Below are 23,928 nucleotides of genomic sequence, written 5' to 3'. Positions count from 1 at the left end.
TGGAAAATGAAGATTTATTAACATTTGTAATTAAATACCTTAGTGTCAATTACTGTTTCAAATCAAGAAAAGGTACAAAAATTACTGGACATCTCATGATTTACAAACACTGAAAATGCAGTTATAAGGAACTGTTCCAATTCTATTTTATCTTAGGTTAGTTGACTTACCTGTAATATACATCAGGCCCCATAGCTATAATTATTAAATAGGTTAGTTGGCTTACCTGTAACATACATTAAGTCCCCTTAGTTTTATTTATGGCATAGGTTGATTGACTTGCCCATTACACAAATCAGACCCCCATAGTTGTATTAATAGCACAGGTTGGCTGGTTTATCTGTGACATACATCAGGCCCCTTTAGTTCTATTCATGGCATTGGTTTGTTGACTTGCCCATGACACACATCATGTTCCCATAGTTCTATTTATAGCCAAGTTCGGTTGTCTCAGCTGTGACATACATCAGGCCCCTTTGTTTTTATTCATGGCATAGGTTGGTTGACTTGCCCATGACACACATCATGTTCCCATAGTTCTATTTATAGCCAAGTTCGGTTGTCTCAGCTGTGACATACATCAGGCCCCTTTGGTTTTATTCATGGCATAGGTTGGTTGACTTGCCCATGACACACATCAGGCCCCCATAGTTCTATTTATAGCCAAGTTCGGTTGTCTCAGCTGTGACATACATCAGGCCCCTTTGGTTTTATTTATGGCATTGGTTTGTTGACTTGCCCATGACACACATCAGGCCCCCATAGTTCTATTTATAGCCAAGTTTGGTTGTCTCAGCTGTGACATACATCAGCCCCCCATAGTTCTATTTATAGCCAAGTTTGGTTGTCTCACCTGTGACATACATCAGGCCCCTTTAGTTCTATTTATGGCATAGGTTGGTTGACTTGCCCATGACACACATCATGCCCCCATAGTTTCATTTATAGCCAAGTTTGGTTGGCTCACCTGTGACACACATCAGGTCCCAATAGCTACATTTATAGCAGAGGTTGGTTGGCTTACCTTTAACATACATGTCCCTAATAGTTCTGTTTACAGCAGAGTCTGGTTGGCTCAGCTGGACACATCAGGCCCCCTTAGTTATATTTATAGCAAAGGTTGGTTGGCTTACCTGTGACATACATCAGGTCCCCATATTTCTATTTATAGCCAAGTTTGGTTGTCACACCTGTTATATACATCAGGCCCCCATAGTTCTATTTATAGCAAAGGTTGGTTGGCTTACCTGTGACATACATCAGGTCCCCATATTTCTATTTATAGCCAAGTTTGGTTGTCACACCTGTTATATACATCAGGCCCCCATAGTTATATTTATAGCAAAGGTTGGTTGGCTTACCTGTGACATACATCAGGTCCCCATATTTCTATTTATAGCCAAGTTTGGTTGTCACACCTGTTATATACATCAGGGCCCCATAGTTCTATTTATAGCAAAGGTTGGTTGGCTTACCTGTGACATACATCAGGTCCCCATATTTCTATTTATAGCCAAGTTTGGTTGTCACACCTGTTATATACATCAGGCCCCCATAGTTATATTTATAGCAAAGGTTGGTTGGCTTACCTGTGACATACATCAGGTCCCCATATTTCTATTTATAGCCAAGTTTGGTTGTCACACCTGTTATATACATCAGGCCCCCATAGTTCTATTTATAGCCAAGTTTGGTTGTCACACCTGTTATATACATCAGGCCCCCATAGTTCTATTTATAGCAAAGGTTGGTTGGCTTACCTGTGACATACATCAGGTCCCCATATTCTTGAAACATTTGAAGCATGAAACTCAAGATGGAGCTCAAAGTTAAAACATGTTGGTACTATGTTAACTTTAATCAGAATAATGTAGATTTAGAAACCTGTTAAGATTATCTTCATTTCCTTTTCTGAACCAGCATGCTTAAATATCAGTTACATGGGTGTTATAAGAGTATTATATCTGATTGGGGGTTTCTCATACTTGAGTTTTGAATAAAGGTCCTGGTTGTTATTTTGTTGTGAATACATTAGAGACTTGTATTTGTTTTAAACACAAGGACATACAATTTTATTCATGAGGATGAAAATTACTGCGGACCCACAAATTCTAAAAAATGGAAAAATAAAATGATTGTGACTGAGAGATGAAGATGTATTGATAATTTTTTTATTTTTGTAATTTTAGTTAGCTTAATATATATCTAAAACATGTTGGTACTGTGACATAGATCAGGCCCCTTTAGTTCTATTTATGGCATTGGTTGGATGACTTGCCCATCAGGCCACCATAGTTCTATTTATAGCCAAGTGTGGTTGTCTCAGCTGTGACACACATCAGGCCCCCTTAGTTCTATTTATGGTATAGGTTGGCTGACGTTACATACTTTACTGCTTCTGGTGATAAAATCTTATCATCTCTAATATTTGAACATTTACTGCAAACAAATCTAAAATAGTTCTTGCTGGAACAACTGAATTTAATTTTTCTTTTATGTCTGTGTTTAATGGCATGTGAAAGGTCAAATCATGTTCCGGCAAAAAAAGTGTGGTACCTATCCCAGGGACATGCTCTGGCAGTCAATCTGGGCAGAGACTGGATGGCAAAATTCAAACCTAAACCTTTCTGGCCCCACCTCCAACATGCCAAACACTGAGCCCTAATTGTGTTTGTGGATTAATTAATACACTGATGTACTGGTAGGAGCATTCAACCTTGAATGAAAATTATTTGTACGTGGTTAAAATTTTGAAGATACATAAAACAAAGGACAAAAAGTACTGTATTGTTCTAAATGATCTTATCACAGCTGTTATAGGAATCTCATTTCCAAATATACTGAGGTCTGTACATAAAACAAAGGACAAAAAGTACTGTATTGTTCTAAATGATCTGACCACAGCTGTTATGGAATCTCATTTCCAAATATACTGAGGTCTGTACATAAAACAAAGGACAAAAAGTACTGTATTGTTCTAAATGATCTTACCACAGCTGTTATAGGAATCTCATTTCCAAATATACTGAGGTCTGTACATAAAACAAAGGACAAAAAGTACTGTATTGTTCTAAATGATCTGACCACAGCTGTTATGGAATCTCATTTCCAAATATACTGAGGTCTGTACATAAAACAAAGGACAAAAAGTACTGTATTGTTCTAAATGATCTTACCACAGCTGTTATAGGAATCTCATTTCCAAATATACTGAGGTCTGTACTGCCAAAATATCCACTACAACAAAGAAAATCTGATCAAATTACTGTAATTATATTGCATAAACACAGTAATTACTGTAATTATTGCATAGACACAGTAATTACTGTAATTATTGCATAGACACTCTTCTAAATGATCATTATAACATATGACATTTTTATAAATTATTTTCTTTGTATGTCATCAGGGAATTTATATTAACATTTGAAATATTACTCTAGTTATTACTGTGTTGGCTTCCTTCAAAATATTCCATCGTTTTTTTCTCAAGCATTACTATCAATGTTACAATATCAGTTCTCATCATGCACCTCTAAGTTTGTTACCTCCCTTAAAATATAAAATTCACCTGAAAGGCATGGGGATCAATACTTTGTTACTAATTTTGGTAAGACCAAAAGGTTCCTTAAATTATACATAAAACAAACTATATCTGTCCAACTAGAAGGGGCATGAAGTCAGAGATTGAAATCCCTCTAATTCCTCCAAAACCAAAAATTGAAACTTCTGGTTTGCTCCTACTTTTTATAAGAAATCTAAAAAATGAACCCAAGAACAGTTTCTAAAAGTTTCATGTGAAGAATATAGCAAAGACATTATGTTCAGTAAAAACAAAGAGAAATTTTCAATTGACATGCTATAATTCTAACTGGTTAAGAAATACTGAATTCTGACACGCCAGCTAACTCTACTTAAAATGTGTTAAAATATGAAGGCCATGGGTTGCTGCTCAAGTCCACTATCAAAACACTGAAATAAAATTTGTGACCTAGACCTTGAGGACTTTGGCACTGAGTTCAACAGTTTGAGTAAGCATGTTGCAGAATGAATTATCCTGATTTTTAATGATTCATCCTGAAGAGGAATAAACCCTATCAAGTGGTTTAGGAAATTAAAACAAAAAAATAACGGGTACCAAAACCTTAACATAATTTTTTTCAGATTGTGACAATAACACTCAGGTCTAACTTGTAAAAGAGCTTGTTATAGAATGATTTGTCTCAGCTTCATAATGATAAATCCCAAGCATGAACAAAATTCATCAAGGTCTTTTTTGGAAATAAAATCAAATTGATACATTCCATCTAAAGCAATTTTTCTATGTACCCTTAACCTCACATCAATGGAAGTGAGTGTGAGTGTGCCGCAAAATGAATTGTCTTATTTTCATAGTTTCCACTCAAGCACGAACAAAATCCACTGAAAGATTTAGGATATATAAGCAGATGAAAAGTCTTAACAAAAAACTAAACACAAATTTTCTGACTGTGACCTTGACTCCAAGGTCAAAAACATGATACAGCATGTCATAGAGTGAAGTTTCTTATTTTTATAATGATTCATTTCATGTATCAAATGGTTTAGGAAATATATGCAAATAAAAAACTAATGCAAATACTTAGCACTGACACTGATAGCAGGAATGAAAAATGACTTGCACTTCTACAAATGTGAGCTTGACACAAATTAAGCTGGCTAACACAGAAATTGTTGGCTAGACAATGATATTCCAAAGCAGAAATAAATGCATATTAGGATATTCTCTAATATTTTGTTTCATATGAAATTTTGGTGCTGTGATAACAAATTATAAAGGCTTGATGTTCCAGCAGAACATGCATTTGATTATAGTAAGTTGTGCATAAAGTGAATGCCCGACATCAATGATGAAAAAAATGCAACCATAAAGTTTTGTATAAGAGAGTAAAGACCATGAAATTTTCCATAACATTATGAACAAAGAGGAAACCCCACCCTAACATGGTAGATGGGGTCGTATAGAGAGAATGATTGAAAATTCTATATTTGTGTGTGTGAGTGTCAGGGCATGTGCAAGCACAGTGTATGTGTGTGTGTGGGGGGGGAAATAAGCAAAATGAGAGTCAACCATTTATTAATAATAATTATACCACCTGCCATAACAATCAGAATTAAGAAAGCCAAGAGCTCAATGAAAATTAATAACTGCAGTGTATGAATATTATGGTCTATATGACAAACAAATCATTACATGACCTGGGTTCCCCTATATTTTGAATTTTAGATTCTTCTTTTCTGAAAACTTCAGAAGACCATGGATAGAAGAATTACCAAATTAAATCTAACTGCTCCTTACAACAAGGTATGATAAAGCTGATATTTCAAATAAACACCAATAACAAAAAACAGTAACAAAGTTTAATTTCCTTGTGCTCTTTAATTGCTACAGTTTATGCCAAATCATTTTCCATTGCAACTAAAAACAATGTCCAACTTGAGCCTATTTTATTCCTATCAAAAACTACTCCAGTGGCCTAAGTGGTTAGAACATCAGCCTCTGATGCAAGAGGTTGCAGGTTTGAACCCTGACCAAGTCATATCAAAGACTTATAATAATGGTACCAGCAGCTGCTTTGATTGGTACTCAGCATTATGAGATTGGTGTTTGGACTGGTCAGACTAGGGTCAGGATAATGTGACTGGATTGGAAATGATGCTACATGTCTGCGGTATGGTGCCCCAGTGCTAGACATCACTATAAATAGCCACAATGCAGATATAATAGCAATATGACTGAATTTTTTTTAAAAGCTACATTAAAAATCTAAATCACACACAAACATTCCTATTAAACAGTATGTTGATAAAACAATTAAAATGCTTTCCTAAGGCTTTATGTTTATTTCTTTGTTCTTCCGTCTCTCACTTTCTTGGTTTGGATATTTACTAACCAATCTTTTAAGAGAGTCTAGTTAAATCTTACCTTGTAGCTTTCACTTCGGGGAATATAGACATTGGAATGTTGACTAAATTACAAACAATTGTGCTCCACTCAATCTGTATGAAAGAAAATACATGCAATTTGAAGAAGTTGTGACATCCATGCAAGAAAATAAGGACCTGATAAAGATGTGACCTTGAACTCTGAACTCCTTATGAAAAAGGGATGTGATCTGCTGCTATGCATCAGTTTATCTGCCTTTCCATCCTTCCTTTCCAACGATGACAAAATTTGTTTTTATGTCTCCTAAGCTGTTTGAATAATTTTATTGAGATTTTATTGGCTAAATAAATGCTTGGTGCAATTGTGCAATAAGGTTTCACGTTTTCTCTGCCTCAATTTTTTTGGTAAATTTCCTGAAAAATTGTTGAATAAAAGGGATTCTGAGAAGTCAAGTGTTCAGTAAAAGGATGTCATCATGCAACATCCAAAGCTGATTCAAGGGTTTTATTAAAATTTTGTATTCTAAATAAGTGCTAGATGTAAATGCCAAATAATGTTTATCTCCCTTGTCTACAGGGCAATAAGCATAATATTTTGTATAATAATAATAATAATAATGAGGACTTTGTATAGCACCTAATCTTTAGAAGCTCTAAGTGCTTTACAACATTAGACAACACCTATAAGATAAAAAACATATATAATGATACGTTTACAAAAACAAACACCATGAAATTAGAAAACATAAAAAACATGCTGAGAATATTTAAGGTAGGAAACTTGTTCTTGCAGTAAAAATAAGTGAGATTTGAGAGCACTGAATAATAATCTCTTCTATCCAAGTGCCAACTGTATTATTTTTAATTTCCAATTTTGTATTTCAATATGCAATAATGAAATCATTATTTACATGCAATTTTGTACATAATTTTAGGCAGTTTTATCTTTTTTAAAAGAAATCTACCTGAAAAGGGTCAAACAGGCCAGTACTGCTGGCACAGGAGTAATCTGTAGCATGAACTTTGTCTTTGGTTAGTTTCCACAGTAACCAGGTTTCTATACAACCAAACATTACAAGACCATCACATGCCCTTTGTCTAAGCTGAAAATTTAAAAACAACTTTTCATGCTAGATGTAATTCCATGATACAGAAAGAACATTGTATATATTTAGGTTAAACACCTCATATCTTTATCCCATTCAACATCTAAAATAAGCAAGGGAATACCTGATGACAAATATAATAATTAAAAAAATAAATGTACAGATTCTTTCATGCTAACATGCCATATCCATCAATAAAATGATAAACTGACAAGGGCAGCATGCAATAGTCAAAAAAAATTCTCTGATGAATCTTTACAAAACAAAGTAGATTTAAAAAAAATATAACTGTTTAAACAACTAACATTCTTTCAAAGGTCCAGAGTCCCTTGTACAAAGACAAAACAATAAGTACATTAAAACTACATACCAATCCATCAAGAAATAAATGGCTATTCAAGTGATCAAGTTATTAAAAAAAGATCAATACTGCTGCAGTTTTTGTAAATATAGCAATATATAAAATGATTACTCAATTGTGAAATGAGCAAGAGAACTTAATGCTATACATTGAGAAACAAAAGCGCATTATGCAGAGAAATTAATAATGATTTCAAGGAATCTTGTATGGTTAAAGAACAATGGAAAATATGATTGCAATAAAGATTGTAGATTAAACAATTAGCAATATAAAACACAAACCCAATGGTGAACTGGTTGTATGAAATAATATTTTTTTGATACAATATGTTCCTATTAAAATTCAATTTCTATGGTGCGAAACAAATCAAATCATTACCCAATTTCTACAGCACAAAATAGAAAAAATCATTATCCAATTTCTACCATGCAAAATAGAAAACATCAGTGCAAAATAGACAAAATCATTATCCAATTTCTACAGTGCAAAGCAGAAATAAGATCATGTCAGCTTTAATAGAAATTTTAGATAATGTTCATTAAAGAAAAAGCATATATGAAAGATACAGGCCTAAGAAATTCACCTTTTAACAACAAACACTGAAAAGCCATGTCACCATATCTTGACATAAAGGATAACATCACTAACACCAATCACAAAAAAAAGCCCAAAATTGTATTTAAATTTCACAAGAAATTAATAAGGGGAAAAAATTATCTTCAACTAATGCTGCATGTTTGTGAAAGAAGTATTTTATATTTTAGCACAAAATCAATTTGAACTTTGTAAGTGAAACATTCTTAAAGGCTTGATTTTAATAAGGGGAGATAATCTACGAAAGTAAAAGAAAATAGGACTATCCAAAATGATTAAATGTCCAAAATGGTAAAATTATGAAAGTATTTTTAAAAATCACTCACCTGATTAACATTGTCTAGTAACCATATCAACCTCAAGGTCACCTTAAAAATATAAAATATGAAATTGAATTAAAAATGCTGATAACTTGTATGTCGTAGCTTGTATGATTCATGATATAAACTTTATGTAAAGATCCACAATCGTCTTTATGTTCTACCTTTGGAGAACTATAATCTGAATTAATTATTCTTACAAAAAAATAAAACTGCCCATCCACTGTTTGAATATAATTATACTTTCAAGAAAGTAAAACTACCCAACTATTGTCATACTTATTCTTACAAAAATCAGTCTGCCCAACCAATGTCTGAATAGAATTATACTTGAAAAACTTCAGACTGTTTAATTAGTGTCTGAATATAATTATACTTACAAAAAATCAGACTTCCCAAATAATGTCTGAATATTATACTTACAAAAAAAGTCTGACTGCCAAACTATTATCTGAGTAAAATTAAACTTTCAAAAAATCAGAATGACCTACTATTATCTAAATATAATTGCAATGCCAGTAACTGTAAAGGAAAGTAACATTTCCATTGGTCAGAATGTTACCATATGATCAGAATGAATTGCGTTTATTTCTGTATGAACTGTAAGAATTACTTTTCTAATAATACCCACTTCTATAAATAGAGTCACGTGTTCAGCATAAGATAAACACTGCTAGTGAAGGCAGACAGGAAGTAAGCATTAAAGGAAAAGAACATTCTAACAATTTTTAAAAAAAATAATTGAATAAATTTAATCTGAAAGACTAAAGCAACCAATATTTCTCATCTTTTATGAATAAAAGCATTCTTTCTTTTTCAAAACTTGTGAAAAATATATTAGGATCCAGCAGGACAATCCCAAGTGCTATAAATAGCTACAGAACAGAAAACCCCAAACATGTATTACTACGCTCAATTAAGATTTCTGTTTTTTTAATTATGCAAACAAAATAACACAACAAATAATTGAAATTTCAATTATAAGAGTTTAACATTTTTTTCTGAGTTTCAGTTGCCAACTCACGCAGCTTACATAACGCCCTTTGGGTGTTATTTGCTTTGTGAGTCGGCAACTAACAGTTTATACCACGATAAACTAATAATAATTATACATACAACAAAACATACTGCCCAACTATTGTCAAGGAATATAACTATACTTATAAAAAATCAGACTGCCCTACTACTGTCTGAATATAATTATATTTATAAAAAATCAGACTGCTCAACTACGGTCTGAATACAATTAAATTTATAAAAAATCTGACTGCTCAACTACTGTCTGAATATAATTATATTTAAAAAAATCTTACTGCCTAACTATTGTCTGAATATAGTTATATTTATAAAAAAATCACACTGCCCATTATTTTTTTATTGCTGAATCAAAGTGTTAATTTTTTTAATCCCAAGTCCACCATGTTTATGTAGAAAAGAATACAAACTGATTTCTGCCCCATATCAGAACAAAACTAAAGTTATGTAGATAAAAGATGATACTATCTCTTCTTTAATCATTTATTTCAGTTTTACCAAGGATCACTTTCATAAAGAAAGCAACCATTAAAACAGAGATTATAACACGTTGTCAAAAAAATGTGTTTTAAACTGTGCATTTGTACACAACATATATAACAGTCAACTATAAGATTTATTTAACTTCGTTTTTGTTTGGCAATGTTGCTCAAATGATATGTATAGCTCAATTAAGTTCAGCTGATTATCTTTGATGCCATTATTCTTTTTCATTTAAAATGTTTATATTTATGGCCAGAACTGACATGCTGTCAAAATATTCCAGAATCAACCCTTAAATTAATGTATTTCTTAATTGCTTTCTTCACAAAACTAGCATGCAAACATTTGCTACATTAACAATACCTGAATGTTATCATAGTGTATAGAGAAGAATACAAAAATCTTCAGACAGTCAGTGAGCAAATCTGTTTTGTGCATGTATATTTTGGAGGATAAACCTACTTTATGTTATTAATAATTCCAAATGAGCCATTTCGTCCCCAAAGCAATGGTCATTGCATACCTAAAACTAGAGTCATTTATTGCACACATTTAAGTACAAATATAACCACCAACATTATATAAAAATATATTTTCTACATATTTCAAAATGTTACATATTTGATTTCAAGCATTGCCTTGGTGACAGATGTATGCCATATTACCTGGAGCACATTATATATGTTTTTCGCTGGCAGAATCCAATCAGGCCTTAGTTTATTCAGTTATTTAAAACATGAAAAATATAGCTTTACAATACAGAAGTAAATATGTGTAAAATGCAATGCCAAGATAAATTTACTCCCTTACCTCTCTGCCAGAGTATGTGTGTGCATTATATTTAAGAGGATAACAAAATAAAACAGAAATTGCCAAGCAATGAAAATAAATTTTCACTTGAGAATTTCAGTTATTTCAAATGAGAATTTCAGTTATGTGACTAAATTGTTAGCTTCTTGTGATCGGTGAAATTGTCCAAAACGTTTGGACAAGTATGTTTTTGCAGCTGGCAGTCTACAGAAAAAAGACTTGGCACTCATATTCTAATCATGCTTGTCCAAGATTGTGAATTCATACATGAGAAGAATATAGTCTACAGGACCAATTAAAATAATAAATGCAATTTAAAATGATCAAGATATGGAAAAAAATACATGGTAACCATTACATCTATCATCATTCCTTTTCTTTTAAAACCTTTTAGTAAAAGATTAACATAGGGTGCTTCTTGTTGTTGTTATTGTAGGAAAAACTTCATTCTTCCACCTCTTCCATGTTTAATTTCTCAATATTCAGTGCAAATTATAATCAATCTGATAGACTTGGATATATATCAGGTATGCAAAGAAAACAGTTTATCGCATCTGATTATGTCTCATGTATAGTTATTACATGGGACATGAAGTGATTGTGGTATAACCCTAAAAAGTGCCTTAAAAAACATTTAGGTGCAAAAATCGGCCTTTATCCAACCTTGTCTTTTGCTGCATATGCTGCTGGAAATGACACTACTGTTGATGTGTTAACAGAGTCACATTATCATGACAGGCACTCCCTCTCAACAAACACACCTTCCAAAGTCAGTTTGTTTCTGGTTCCATCCTGTTATTTTCTGTACATTTTTAGTCAGTCAAATTTTCTTGTTATTATTTCTGTTGACTGTACAGAAGTTCAACAAATTTATATTTTAATTACTTCCAAAAGTATTAGTTTCTTGTAAGTATCACTATGCTTTCAAGTTGACAGAAGTTGTACTTTATGTAAAAAATATATTTTATTTTGCACTTTGAATTCTTTGGTTTTTCATGGGAACCACAATTTTGGTGGAATTGTTATATAATGACTTTATTCTCAATATTTTCATTATTGGCCAAAATATGTTGTGGCAAAACACTTCTGTTACAAACTACAATGAAATGTACACAAGAAATCACCTGAGATTTAGTGTAACATCATATAAACATGATATTTCATATAGTGGGATCTTATCTTGCTTTGTTCCTACCATACGGAATCACTTATAAGTCCAACTGCAAACACCATATACACCACTCCCTCAATAACTCAGGCACATTGGGGTCCAAAAACATCAACCACACTAAAAGTGAGGTGCGAGTTATCGAGTGACCTATAAAATAAGCCCAAAACCAATAAAGTCATCAATGACATAAAGGCAAAAGAAGGGGGGGGGGGGCAGAATTTAGTGTTAATACTCACTTCATAATCATGCTGAGATTAACTGTGAATAAATATCTCTTCATAACGGTGTACTTTGTTTATTATTTCCTCATAGAGTAACATTAATTTCAGGATAAATTACAGTATACTGAGGCGATCATCGAAAACATTATTCCACGTGGTTTCCGTTCGCACCACTTCACACATTTGTGTACTACGTCACTAATTTTTATGTTGAATTGGATACATTCTAGTTTTATTGTTTGATCCAAATTAGATGTTTTTTTATATACAAAAGATCAACTGTTTTTGAGAAACAGTGTCGATCGAATGATAGATAGATAGATAGATTTGATTGCGGTAGAAGTAAAATGAAAAACAAAAAACAAGGGTTAATCATTACCAACATGAATTTAATGGGTCTACAAATATCAATTCACTTTTTGAAAAAATCAGTTAATTTTTTTTGTGTTACTACTTGGTTTCTCTGCAGCCGAGCAAAATCCCTCAGATTTCTCAAATGCATGAACTTTATGAAGTCAACATTTTGGGTCTCCAGCCACCTTATGGCAATATCAAAAGATTTTATTGCTTCCTGTGCGGGGGGCGTTGCAACATCTGCATCACTTTCAAAACTTGTGGTACTCCAGTTAGAATCGTCTTCTGCTGCAAATTTGTTCATTATAGAATTAATTACTGTTTCATCTGACATGTATTCGCCTGTGGGGCAATAATTGTCAGCACAAATCCACTCCTCCATATCATCAAGAGAAATGCCCATCTCAGGACCATGAGTCTGTATGAATTTCTCCCAAACAGCCTCTGCATTAATGACATCAGTTTCACTGAAACCTTCAAAGTCACTATCATCATCACTGTCTCTGTTACTGTTTTGCTTTACATCAAAGGCAGCTCCAAGACCCTTAATCCAGCACCCCATCTATGATCTTAGGAGTGATTGCTTTCCAAGCCTGACCACCCATGAATACAGCATCTTTTAAATTCATACTCATTTTCTCCCTGAAAGGCACAAGAAACTATTTTATAACAGTTACATACAACCCTATTTGGACTACTGTAGTACAGTATGGGGTAATTCAAATGATAAAAACATAGCAAAGCTGGCACATCTTCAAAAAAGAACATTTGGGCTAATATCAATCCAGAAAGAAAGCAAGGAAAGTTTAGTGGGTAGGTTAAAAATATTACCTATTAAAGACCGAATCTGTTTGAGAAAAGCCAAATTAATGTACAGGATATCTCAGAATAGTGCTCCTGAATATTTACAATCACTATTCCAGTACAGGCTACCTGGTAATACTCCCCACCTGCGATCCATGTCTACCAAACAGTATAAAATTCCCAAACCAAATAAGGAGTTATTTAAAAAAAGTTTCCAATACTCTGGAACTCTGCTCTGGAATAGTATTCCAGCTGAGATTAGAAATGCCCACTCTATTTCTTTCTTCCAAACCCAATATATCCAGTGGCTTCAGAGATGCAGCTTAAATAAATGAATTCCTTTGTATGAGGGCCTCAAGGTAGATTAGTTTTTCGCTAATTGTGTTACTCTCTTTAAATAAGGTCATTATTATTATTATTATTATTATTGAGGAAGGTCATAACACCTTCTCCACTACCCAGCACTGACTGTATTAACAGCCGACGGTAATTCTGTTTAAAAGTGCTGATAATTCCTTGATCCAGTGGCTGGATTATAGATGTTGTATTTTTTGGGAGGCATTCCACCCGGATCTTTCCATCGCTTGTTATGAGTGAATCAGCAGGGAGGTGGGCTGGGCAATTATCCAATAAAAGTATAGCTTTCTCCTCTATGCCCCTGGATCGCTGGTGGTTTCTGACAGCTGGGACAAACATCTTGACAAACCACTCCGTAAATATGGTCATAGTCATCCACGCATTTCCACTGTTTTTGTATACAAATAGAAGACTGTCCATGTTCATATGATGGAAACGATGAGGGGACTTGTATTTGCCAATACATAACGGTTTCATCTTGTGTGTACCAGTTTTGTTCACACAAAACAAAAGTGTTAATCTCTCTTTGTTGAGCTTGAAGCCCTTCTTTTTGTGTGGGTCATCATTTTCTTTTAATCCCACCATCTGTATCAACAACATTCATGTAATCCTGAAGTTTCTGCTCATCTTTAAGCCAACCTCAAAGTGTTGACTCAGCAATTTTTAGTTCATTGCAAACTTTGGCTCTCGCTTCACCATTATGAACCCTATCTATGATGCACAGCTTTTCAGTCACTGAGTACACCTTTCGTTTGATTCCTTTACTCTCCATGGTCACATTTACAAATGATTAAGACACATCACTGATTGGTAATATATACTTTAATGATGCTAAGTACATAAAAATGTAAAACCATTTTCGATTGGTCAAATAAAATGAATTTTGATAATGGTAATGACCACAAGACCTTATGCTCAGATTTGCATGCCTTTGAATTTTTTCTTTGTGCCTCCTTTGCTTGATTTGATTCAAAAGACATATACAAAGTGATAAAACAACACAGGTCTCTTTTAATCGATTTTTTAATACAACAAAAACACTTCCCCAAGTTGTTGATCAAAACAAAGCCGGCATGTAATTAGGTTCTCACAGCAGTACTCACGGGTTTCGATGTGACGGTTGATTGACTCTTTTCATGTTTTCATAGAACAGAATATGTTGCGATTACAATGTTTACACTGAAACGGAATTAATGGATTAGAACGTGACTTTCACAAAGCGAGACATTTAATTGGTGTTTATTTCATTCTCTGTTGCCACCTGTTAGCATTTACCAGAAGTTTTCATTGATCGCTATTTCACCAGACTGTTTATTTACAGTATACTGACAACTATTTATCATAAAAACTTACATAATATATGATATCTTATTTAGAACTTGCAAATTTCACAATATGGATTCTATTTTTACGGGCATTAATCACTATTTTCGATGATAAAACAAGAGATGTATCAAGGTTTAATTTACCAATTCTTATCATAATTTTTTCACGTTCAGCATATTTTAAAGATATTTAAAATACATTTTCTCTGGAAAAAATCAGGAGCCAAGACGGACACCACGTTATAAGCGGGATCGCGAGTTATCCTGGCACGAGTTATCGAGGGAGTGGTGTATACTGATTGATCAATATACAATGTGCTGGCAGATCAGGGTCTATGTTGTTTGTTAGACTGATTACTCCTATCAAACTGCATAGACGCAGATCCACTGGTAAATTATGTGATAGCAGATCTTGGTCTTTACAAATTTGCTGTTGGTCTTGACTTATAAGAGAGTATACACTGTATTTTACTATACAAATGTGTTTGCCTCACACTTGCATAGCATATATAACTTTATGCAACTATTTCATTTTCTCAAAAATGAAACAGTGATGTGTGATGTGATTTGGATTTTTAACGTAGCTTTAACAATTTTTCAGTCATATCGCTAAGATGTCTGCAATGTGGCAGTTTATAGTGATGTCTAGCACCGGGGCATCATGCCGCAGACATGTAGTATGATGTCCCACCCAGTCACATTATTCTGACACCAGGCCAACCAGTCCTAACACTAAGCTCTTAATGCTGAGTGCCAAGCGAGGCAGCTGTTAGTACCATTTTTGTAAGTCTTTGGTATGACTCGGTCGGGGATCTAACCCACGACCTCTTGCATACAAGGCGGATGCTCTAACCACTAGGCCACTGGAGCAGTGGTAAACAGTAAAGTGCACAAACAATATGACTTTTATGTACAAGAATGCAGTGACCCTGTATTTAATTTAGTGCTTTCATGTCTAAAATAATGGCAGTCACTTATTTTGCTAGAGCAAGCTGATTCATTTCCTGATTTTAGTCATTTGTGAATGACTAAACATTGTTGCTAGGTAAAGATACGTTAGACTTTAGTATTAATGTATTTAAAGCCATTGATTGACTACCTACCTGTGCTACTACCTACTTATGACAACATATTGTTTGACTACCAACCTGTACTGACATGATATGTACTCATATTGTCTGACTATCTATCTGTGCTGACAGGATATTTATGCACATTGCTTGACTACCTACCTGTGCTAATGTGATATCTACACACACTGATTGACTACCAACCTGTGTTGACATGATATTTACATACATTGTTTGACTATCTATCTGTGCTGACAGGATATTTATGTACACTGACTGCCTACCTGTGTTGACATGATATTTACATACACTGTTTGACTATGTATCTGTGCTGACAGGATATTTATGTACACTGACTGCCTACCTGTGTTGACATGATATTTATGCACATTGCTTGACTACCAACCTGTGCTGACAGGATATTTATGTACACTGACTGCCTACCTGTGCTGACATGATATTTACACACACTGTTTGACTATTCACTCATACTATCATGATATTTACACACACTGTTCGACTACCTACCTGTGCTACTAAATACCTGTGTTGATATGATATTTATATACATTATTTGACTATCTACCTGCGCTGACATATTTACACATGGTGTTTGACTGCCTTCACATGCTGACATGACATTTACACACACTGACTGCTTACCTGTGCTGACATATTTACACACACTTACTCCTACCTGTGCTGACACGATATTTGCACACACTTTTTTACTACCTACCTGTGCTGACATAAATTTTAGAACACTTGCAGCCAAATATCTCTTCTTCCTCGTCAACATATGAAGAAACTTGGATCCACTATTTAAGGCCTACAAAATAATGATGAGGGAGGTGATTGACAATGTCAGCATAGTCTCCACATATTTTCATGTATAATCTGACTAGTCACATATAAGGTTATTTCTACATACACTGAATTGATGGATACAATAAATGAGCATCATTTATTTTAGTTAATCATAAAAAGGTTAAATGATTTCTAGATATATTCAAAGCTAAATTAAGATTAATGAATTACCTTGTTGCAACATATACAACCTGAAATATAGGTTACAGTGAGCTTCTTTTATAATAAAAATGTGGTACTAACTGATATCATATCATTAATTTCATGATACTGGCATGAACAGTGCCTAAGATATGAACTTCAAAAATATAAAACGTAACAAAAGCATGTAAATTATAAAATATGGGTGAAAATGACCTACATTTGCAGTAAGGATGTAGTGCTCATCATGATGCCTCCCCTCACAATTATTCATTATATAATACAGCATGCAAAAATCATATATTGTCATGAGCTAATCACAAAAGCTTAGCCTAAGCTAGTAAAATGTGAAATCTAGGTCCCCGAAACCTTCTTTTGTTGTATGGGTGTGATCCTAGTTGAGATTAATACAATCAATTAATTATCTTAGCATGAACAGTGCTTGAAAAATAACACAAACTTTAACTATAGCAAGTTAATTAGTGAGATATGTATAAAAATACTACCTAGGACCTGGGAAGGATTGTTGCAATGCCTTGAGGATACATATGTGTATACTCATTTATATGTAAGCATGTAATGCCAGATGGAACAAAAATAATATACAAAATAATACAAGTAATGCTGACACAAACACAAATACTCAACAAAATGACACAAGTAATGCAAGATGGCATGATATAAGTAATACTTATGAAACAATTTGCGAACCTTTTGGACTCACAATCTTGACTAATACAACTACTAGAACTGCAGAAATCTTTAAGACTTGTATTGAATAAATATGAACTATGCATCTGGAGAAGATTAAGCAAACTGAAAAATAATGTATAAATCTTGGTGACCTCAGTACTGTACAAGTTACTATGTATAGGATGGTCCTAGTGACTTCAGTCTTGTATCAAATATTACAAAGCATACCAACAAATCTGAATGTAACCTGTATAATTTTCCATCAAGTACATGTGTAGTACAAATATTGACTAAAATCTATTCTGCAAAGATCTCCATGGTCTCTAATAGATCTCAATGAGGTTCCATGGTCTCCAATAGATCTCAATAAGGTTCCATGGTCTCTAATAGATCTCAATGAGGTTCCATGGTCTCCAATAGATCTCAATAAGGTTCCATGGTCTCTAATAGATCTCACTGAGGTTCTATGGTCTCCAATAGAGTGATTTAGTTTGTAATTTCATGAATAAGTGGTATGTTGTTTAAGATATTTTTATTTACTGAACCAGTTTTTAGTCATTATGGATTTTAAAACAAGTGTGTGTGTGTGATTGGATTTTTAATGTACCTTTAGCAATTCTTTTAAGTCATATCACTATGATGTCTGCACTGTGGCAGTTTGTAGTGATGTCCAGCACTGGGACATCATGTCGTGGATATCTAGAATGATGTCCCACCCAGTCGCATTAACCTAACACCAGGCCGACCAGTCCTAACACTAAACTCTTCATGCTGAGTGCCTAGCAAGGCATTTTTATAAGTCTTTGGTATGACTCAGCTGCACTTTTAATAATATATATCTAAAAAAATCAATCATAAAATTGTGCACATAAATGTGCGACTAACAATTATTTACTTTCAACAGTTGAACAAGATGACTGCAGCTAAAGGTTAGGAAAAGGACTATATTGTATAAGGGCCATTCTATAATCTATTTATAAACTATATATTCATCCGTAAAGATATAATATGGACATTAGTAAGAAAGAAAACACTATTGGTTCAGCACTTTAAGTGAACTTCTAAAAATGTGAAATATGTTTTAGAAGTAATGGCATTGGAGAATACAGGAAAGAAACAGACAATAGGTATTGTACTCTCTAGACCTTTTGCATCTATTTTTAAACCAGCGTGGGAATACTGCATTACACCTACTGCATACAGTTGTCCGTGAAATGAGAGGATGTACATGTTTATAAAGAATATATACCTATAATGAACAAATGGAAACACAATTATTTTATTATTTGTTTTGCAAATGCTATTTACCAGCACTTAGAGTCAGCAAAGATGGTGATTTACATCATGCATGATTTGGGGATTTATAAAATGAATGCAACTTTCAAAGAATTTTTTGGGAACACATTTGCTCATAAACTTGGATGAAAAAGGAGTCAAAGTGAGTATTTGTCTACCTTTTCATAGTTTAAAATAACTATATATGACTATACTCTCTCTCTTTCTCTCCTCCTATGCACATGTAGGCCTATATTCAATTCTCTGCAGCGACTCAAAACTGGGGCCCTTGATGGGGGCAATGAAAAAATTCAAAAACTTATAGAAAAATGTTAACGAATAAAATGTTGTTCATCCATCGAGTCAACAAGGACCACTCTAGTCATCTGAGGGTTGGAGGGGCTGGTTCAGTTCTGTGCGTGCACAGGTGGAATGATGAGGCCAATCCTTGCATGGAATGTACGTTTGCATAAGGGACAAGGGATGAGTGGGACATCTCCAGAACGGTTGATGGCACATGCTTTTCTGGCTTGCATCTTCAGCTCTGCAGCTAATTCAGACTCCATCTCAGCTGAAGTCTACAAGGAAGGGGGCACAGAACTGATAGAAAGGCTTCACCAACTGTTTTTACTGATGTGGCAGAGGCGATCCCTCAGGAATTCAAAGATGCTTCCATAATCCACCTGTATAAGTGCAAATGGAACCACCAGGCCTGTGACAATCACCGGGGTATAACCTTGCTCTCAATCGCAGGAAAGATAATTGCCAGAATCCTACTGAACCACCTCACTATGCACCTTGACCAGGGACTCCTGCCATAAAGCCAGTGTGGATTCCGGACAGAATGTGGGACCATCGACATGGTATTTGCTGCGAGGCAGCTACAAAAGAAATGTCAAGAGCAAAAAGCAAACCTTTTCTCCATCTATGTCGACTTGACAAAGACCTTTGATACTGTCAGCAGAGAAGGTGATGGCCAAGTATGGATGCCCAAGAAAATTTATATCCATGGTGCAGCATTTCCATGATGGCATGCAGGCATGAGTTGAAGACAATGGAGAGACATCAGCCATTCCCAGTAACCAATGACATCAAGCGTGGTTGTGTTCTGGCACCGACACTGTTCAGTCTATTCTTCTCTGCCATGCTGACTAATGCTTTCAGAGATGTAAATGTTGGAGTTGGCATCATGTACCATACAGATGGAAAACTGTTCAACCCCAGGAGGCTTCAAGCAAACACCAAGGTTATTACAGACACCAGGGAATTCTTATTTGCTGATGACAGTGCCCTCAACACTGGCTCATAAGCCGACATGCAACGCTGCATTGACAAGTTCTCCAGCTCCTGCACAAGCTTCAGTCTCACCATCAGTACCAAAAAGACTGAAGTATTGCATCAGCCGGCCCCTGTAAAGCCCTGTGTTGACCCCAACATCACCGTCAATGGCCAAAAACTCAACGTCGAGTGAACCACTTCACCTACCTAGGCAGCACACTGTCAGAGAGCATCACTATTGATGATGAGGTGAACCTTAGCATTGCCAGAGCCAGCACAACTTTTGGCAGACTGCATGCCAATGTCCGGAATAGAAGACGCATCAGCATCCAGACCAAACTAAAGGTCTACACAAATAAAATAATGTTATATGAATATATGTACATATATACCATCAAAGTAAAGCTAGTCAAATTATTACATTAACTATTATAATTTGACGTTGGTTTCGAAGGCAAATTTTGTACATAAATATTTTAAGTACTGTATACTATACATGTAGGTCGACATGCTTGTCCATATTCCTACACAAAAATCATGCAAATATATCACTGTAAGGCTTTCTATATTACTGGAGGTTCAGGGAAGTGTTAAAATGAAACTCTGTGTAAGCAAGAGATAATGAAGCATCTGATAAAAGAAATGCACTCACTAAACACATATTACCTAATGGTAGCAGTTAACCAAAACTAATTGCAAATCCTGATGATTGTAATGCCCCGACTCATCCACCCACAATATGATGCAGGGATGATGCACTCCTGCCATATGTACAGTTGAGATGAGCAACTGTTACTGTAATTGCCATTTTTTGTGTATTTAACCTTGGGTCCCTCTTCATTCACTGGGATGTGGCCAGACAGAACTTGAAATGACTGCACAGTACATCAGAGACAATAAAAAGCATTAAAAATAAACTATTCTGGCCAAGATGGACATAAAAAGTCAAATTATTAATGAATATGTCTTTAAAAATATACCGTTTTGTATTCATTTGAATGTGGTATGTACACTGCCAGATTACCCATTAAGCATACCAAGCATGTGCTTAAGATCAGAAGCCTAACAGGGGCACCAGAAAAAAATTATAATTATTTGCTGATGATAAAACTGAATGAATTATATATGACCATTTTGATATGATGTATGAGTATTCTGGTATTTTCCAGCCTTTTTTTTAGCTTTTCTTTAATTAAAATAATTCACATTTAGTAGTGGGGGTGGGGTACTATAATATTTTCAGTGACAAGGGCTGGCTGGAAGGCCTTAATCTTGCAATTGTTATGTATTATCATTCTCTCTTCCTCAATATCACACAAATAAGATGCCATAATAATGGAAACATCAAGATACGGATGACAATTCCAATTATACAAAATTATCATTTGTCATATAAACATGAAAGGAGCCAGATGACTACTGATGAAAGTAGTGGTTACAGTGTAGAACAACAACTCCTCATTTGATTCCCCGTCGTAATGTTCACATTCTGGAATAGATGATGCATCCTTAAGATGACTAGTTAGTGATGCTTTCTTTGTCAACTCATCATTTACCCATCTTTTTCAGCCAATAAACCTTAGGAAACTAGATACATGGGCACAACACCCAACAACCTGAGCACCAACCTAGCAGATACAATAACATCCTTTGATGGAGTCCATGGAATATTTCAGCTTGCATTGGATCCATCCACCTTGAAGTTCAATTTGTGCTTATCCACCAAGATGTTCTCTTGAACCAGGATTTAAGCCTTATTCCATTACAGGAAGTGATTCAGTTTCAAGCCAAAAAGGTGGAAATAATCATTGGATAAGGAAGAAGGAACATCAAAGTTAAGATATGACTTTGTTTTAATTTGCTCACGCACATTTTATAAAAGTGATTTTAAATTAATATCTGTTCTTGAAAAGTTTTCATACTTTTTTGTTGCAGTGATAGACTGGAGGGATTCATTAGTGAAGTAGGAGAGTTCCAAATGGAATTTGCAACATCTACTCTTTGACTTTATAAAAATACTACACTCTGCAAAAGACTGGGTTATGGCACACATTGAGACATTAACAAGATGATTTTTATGCCCATATGGTCTTTTACATAAAACACAATGTCTTTGAGATCTTGATGTTGATGGAATTTGAAGTTGAATTGATTGTGGGCGTTTTTTTTGCATCATTTGAAGTGTTTTAGACCATTCACCAAATTGTCATATCTGACATAAAGTCTCACTTGTTGGATGCTTTTTGTACATTTGCAAGTATTAACTTTGGCAGTTATATTTAGTCTATAATGATACACAGAGCCTGTGAATTCCATATAATCAGTTCTTGTAGGGATGGAGCCAGGAACTAATTTTATGAACATTATCTGAAAAGAAACAACTTGGCTTATTATGTATTAATTATCATAATTCTTCTTTTATGTCATAAATTCTTGTGTCATCCATTATGCCATGTTACATCCCAAAATTTTTCATTTCAGAATAGTTTTAGTCTGAATATACTGTATGCTTGATATGTTTCATGGTTAGTGCCAACTCCCCCCCATGTTTGCGTGGGTTCGAGTCTCGGATTCAGCCAATGTGGGTATGTGAGAAAGCTTGCCAGTAGCTTCTCGTCAGTCGGTGGTTCTTTCTGAGGTTTTCCCAGGTTCTTCCTCCACCATTAATACTGGCCGTCATGTATAGCCTATCGTGTGCTGAAAAATGGCATTAAACCCTACAACAACATATATATATATATATATATATATATGGATTGAAAGAAAACATGAGGCTTTATATTATATCAAATTATTTCCTTATTAAAATATTATTATTGCACAAAATTAAATGTAGCAATACCATGATGTAAAAAGCCTACTTTACAGTAAATATCCCCTCTCCTTATACACACACATACACACAAATGCACACACACATAGATTTTTATTGAGGCACCTGTAATGGAAATTTTTTTTCCAGAACAAGTCATGCAGTCAGTTTCACTGCTTTTGTCTTTAATGGATCATTCATTCACTTAAACAAATTTTTGCACATCGTAACAAAGTAATTTTAAAATTAACAGTATGGTCTTTGGGAAACAAATGTTATCTGACCAAATAGAAAATTGTCTTAATGAATTCTTTATCAGTATTGCTACAAAATACGTTAAAGTTTTTAACAATCCTAATGATTAGCTACAATAAATAAACTCCAAACTTTTGTTTCTATCATATCGATGAAATAATCTAAAGTTTGAAAGTCAGCCTATTCAAAACAGATATTCTCAACATTTTCAAATCCAAATGGTGTTTTAATAAGCAATATCTTACTTCATGATATTAAATCATTTACAACCCTTGCTACTTTTAAACACTAATGTAAACACTTTGTTTATCCCAAAATAGAATTTTAGATTTTTTGTATGAACCAGATCTATGTTACTGCAGCCAATCTGTGATAATATATTGTGTAACTCATGTATTTTATTGTACATAATGTGGATACATATTGAACTTATGTAAGATTGCCCAACTCATGACCAAGAGGGCATGGGTTTTGAATCCTACGATCGGACCATCCTAGGTCCACTGCTGTGATGTGTCCTTGTGCAAGGCACTTTAGTCCAACTACCTCCACATCAAATAACCTACTTGTGTTGCTGTGTCATAAAGCACCAAACCGAACAAACCCACTGAGAATACACAAGTCTATTATTATTATTATTATTATTATTATTATTATAATTATTATTATTA

The 23,928-nt window shown here is 34.3% G+C and overlaps 1 protein-coding gene across 1 annotated transcript in view; it reads right to left on the bottom strand.

The window, feature by feature from the left end:
• The window catches only part of LOC149799117 (glycerol kinase 5-like), a 71,650-nt gene that overhangs the window by 30,953 nt on the left and 16,769 nt on the right, over positions 1 to 23,928 (bottom strand). Inside the window, exons 6-10 of the mRNA XM_089958149.1 lie at positions 16,676 to 16,765; positions 8,313 to 8,354; positions 6,891 to 7,028; positions 5,966 to 6,039; positions 3,177 to 3,237 (exon numbers count right to left, since the gene is read on the bottom strand). Coding sequence (XP_089814275.1) covers positions 3,177 to 3,237; positions 5,966 to 6,039; positions 6,891 to 7,028; positions 8,313 to 8,354; positions 16,676 to 16,765 — 405 coding nt within the window. The remainder of the gene's footprint in view (positions 1 to 3,176; positions 3,238 to 5,965; positions 6,040 to 6,890; positions 7,029 to 8,312; positions 8,355 to 16,675; positions 16,766 to 23,928) is intronic.

The sequence above is a fragment of the Sinohyriopsis cumingii genome, chromosome 5 (assembly GCF_028554795.1).
Source record: "Sinohyriopsis cumingii isolate HCF-2022 chromosome 5, ASM2855479v2, whole genome shotgun sequence".
NCBI classification, from domain to species: Eukaryota; Metazoa; Mollusca; class Bivalvia; order Unionida; family Unionidae; genus Sinohyriopsis; species Sinohyriopsis cumingii.
Note: the sequence above shows the minus strand (reverse complement) of the source record. Positions and strands in the feature narration are given on the sequence as shown.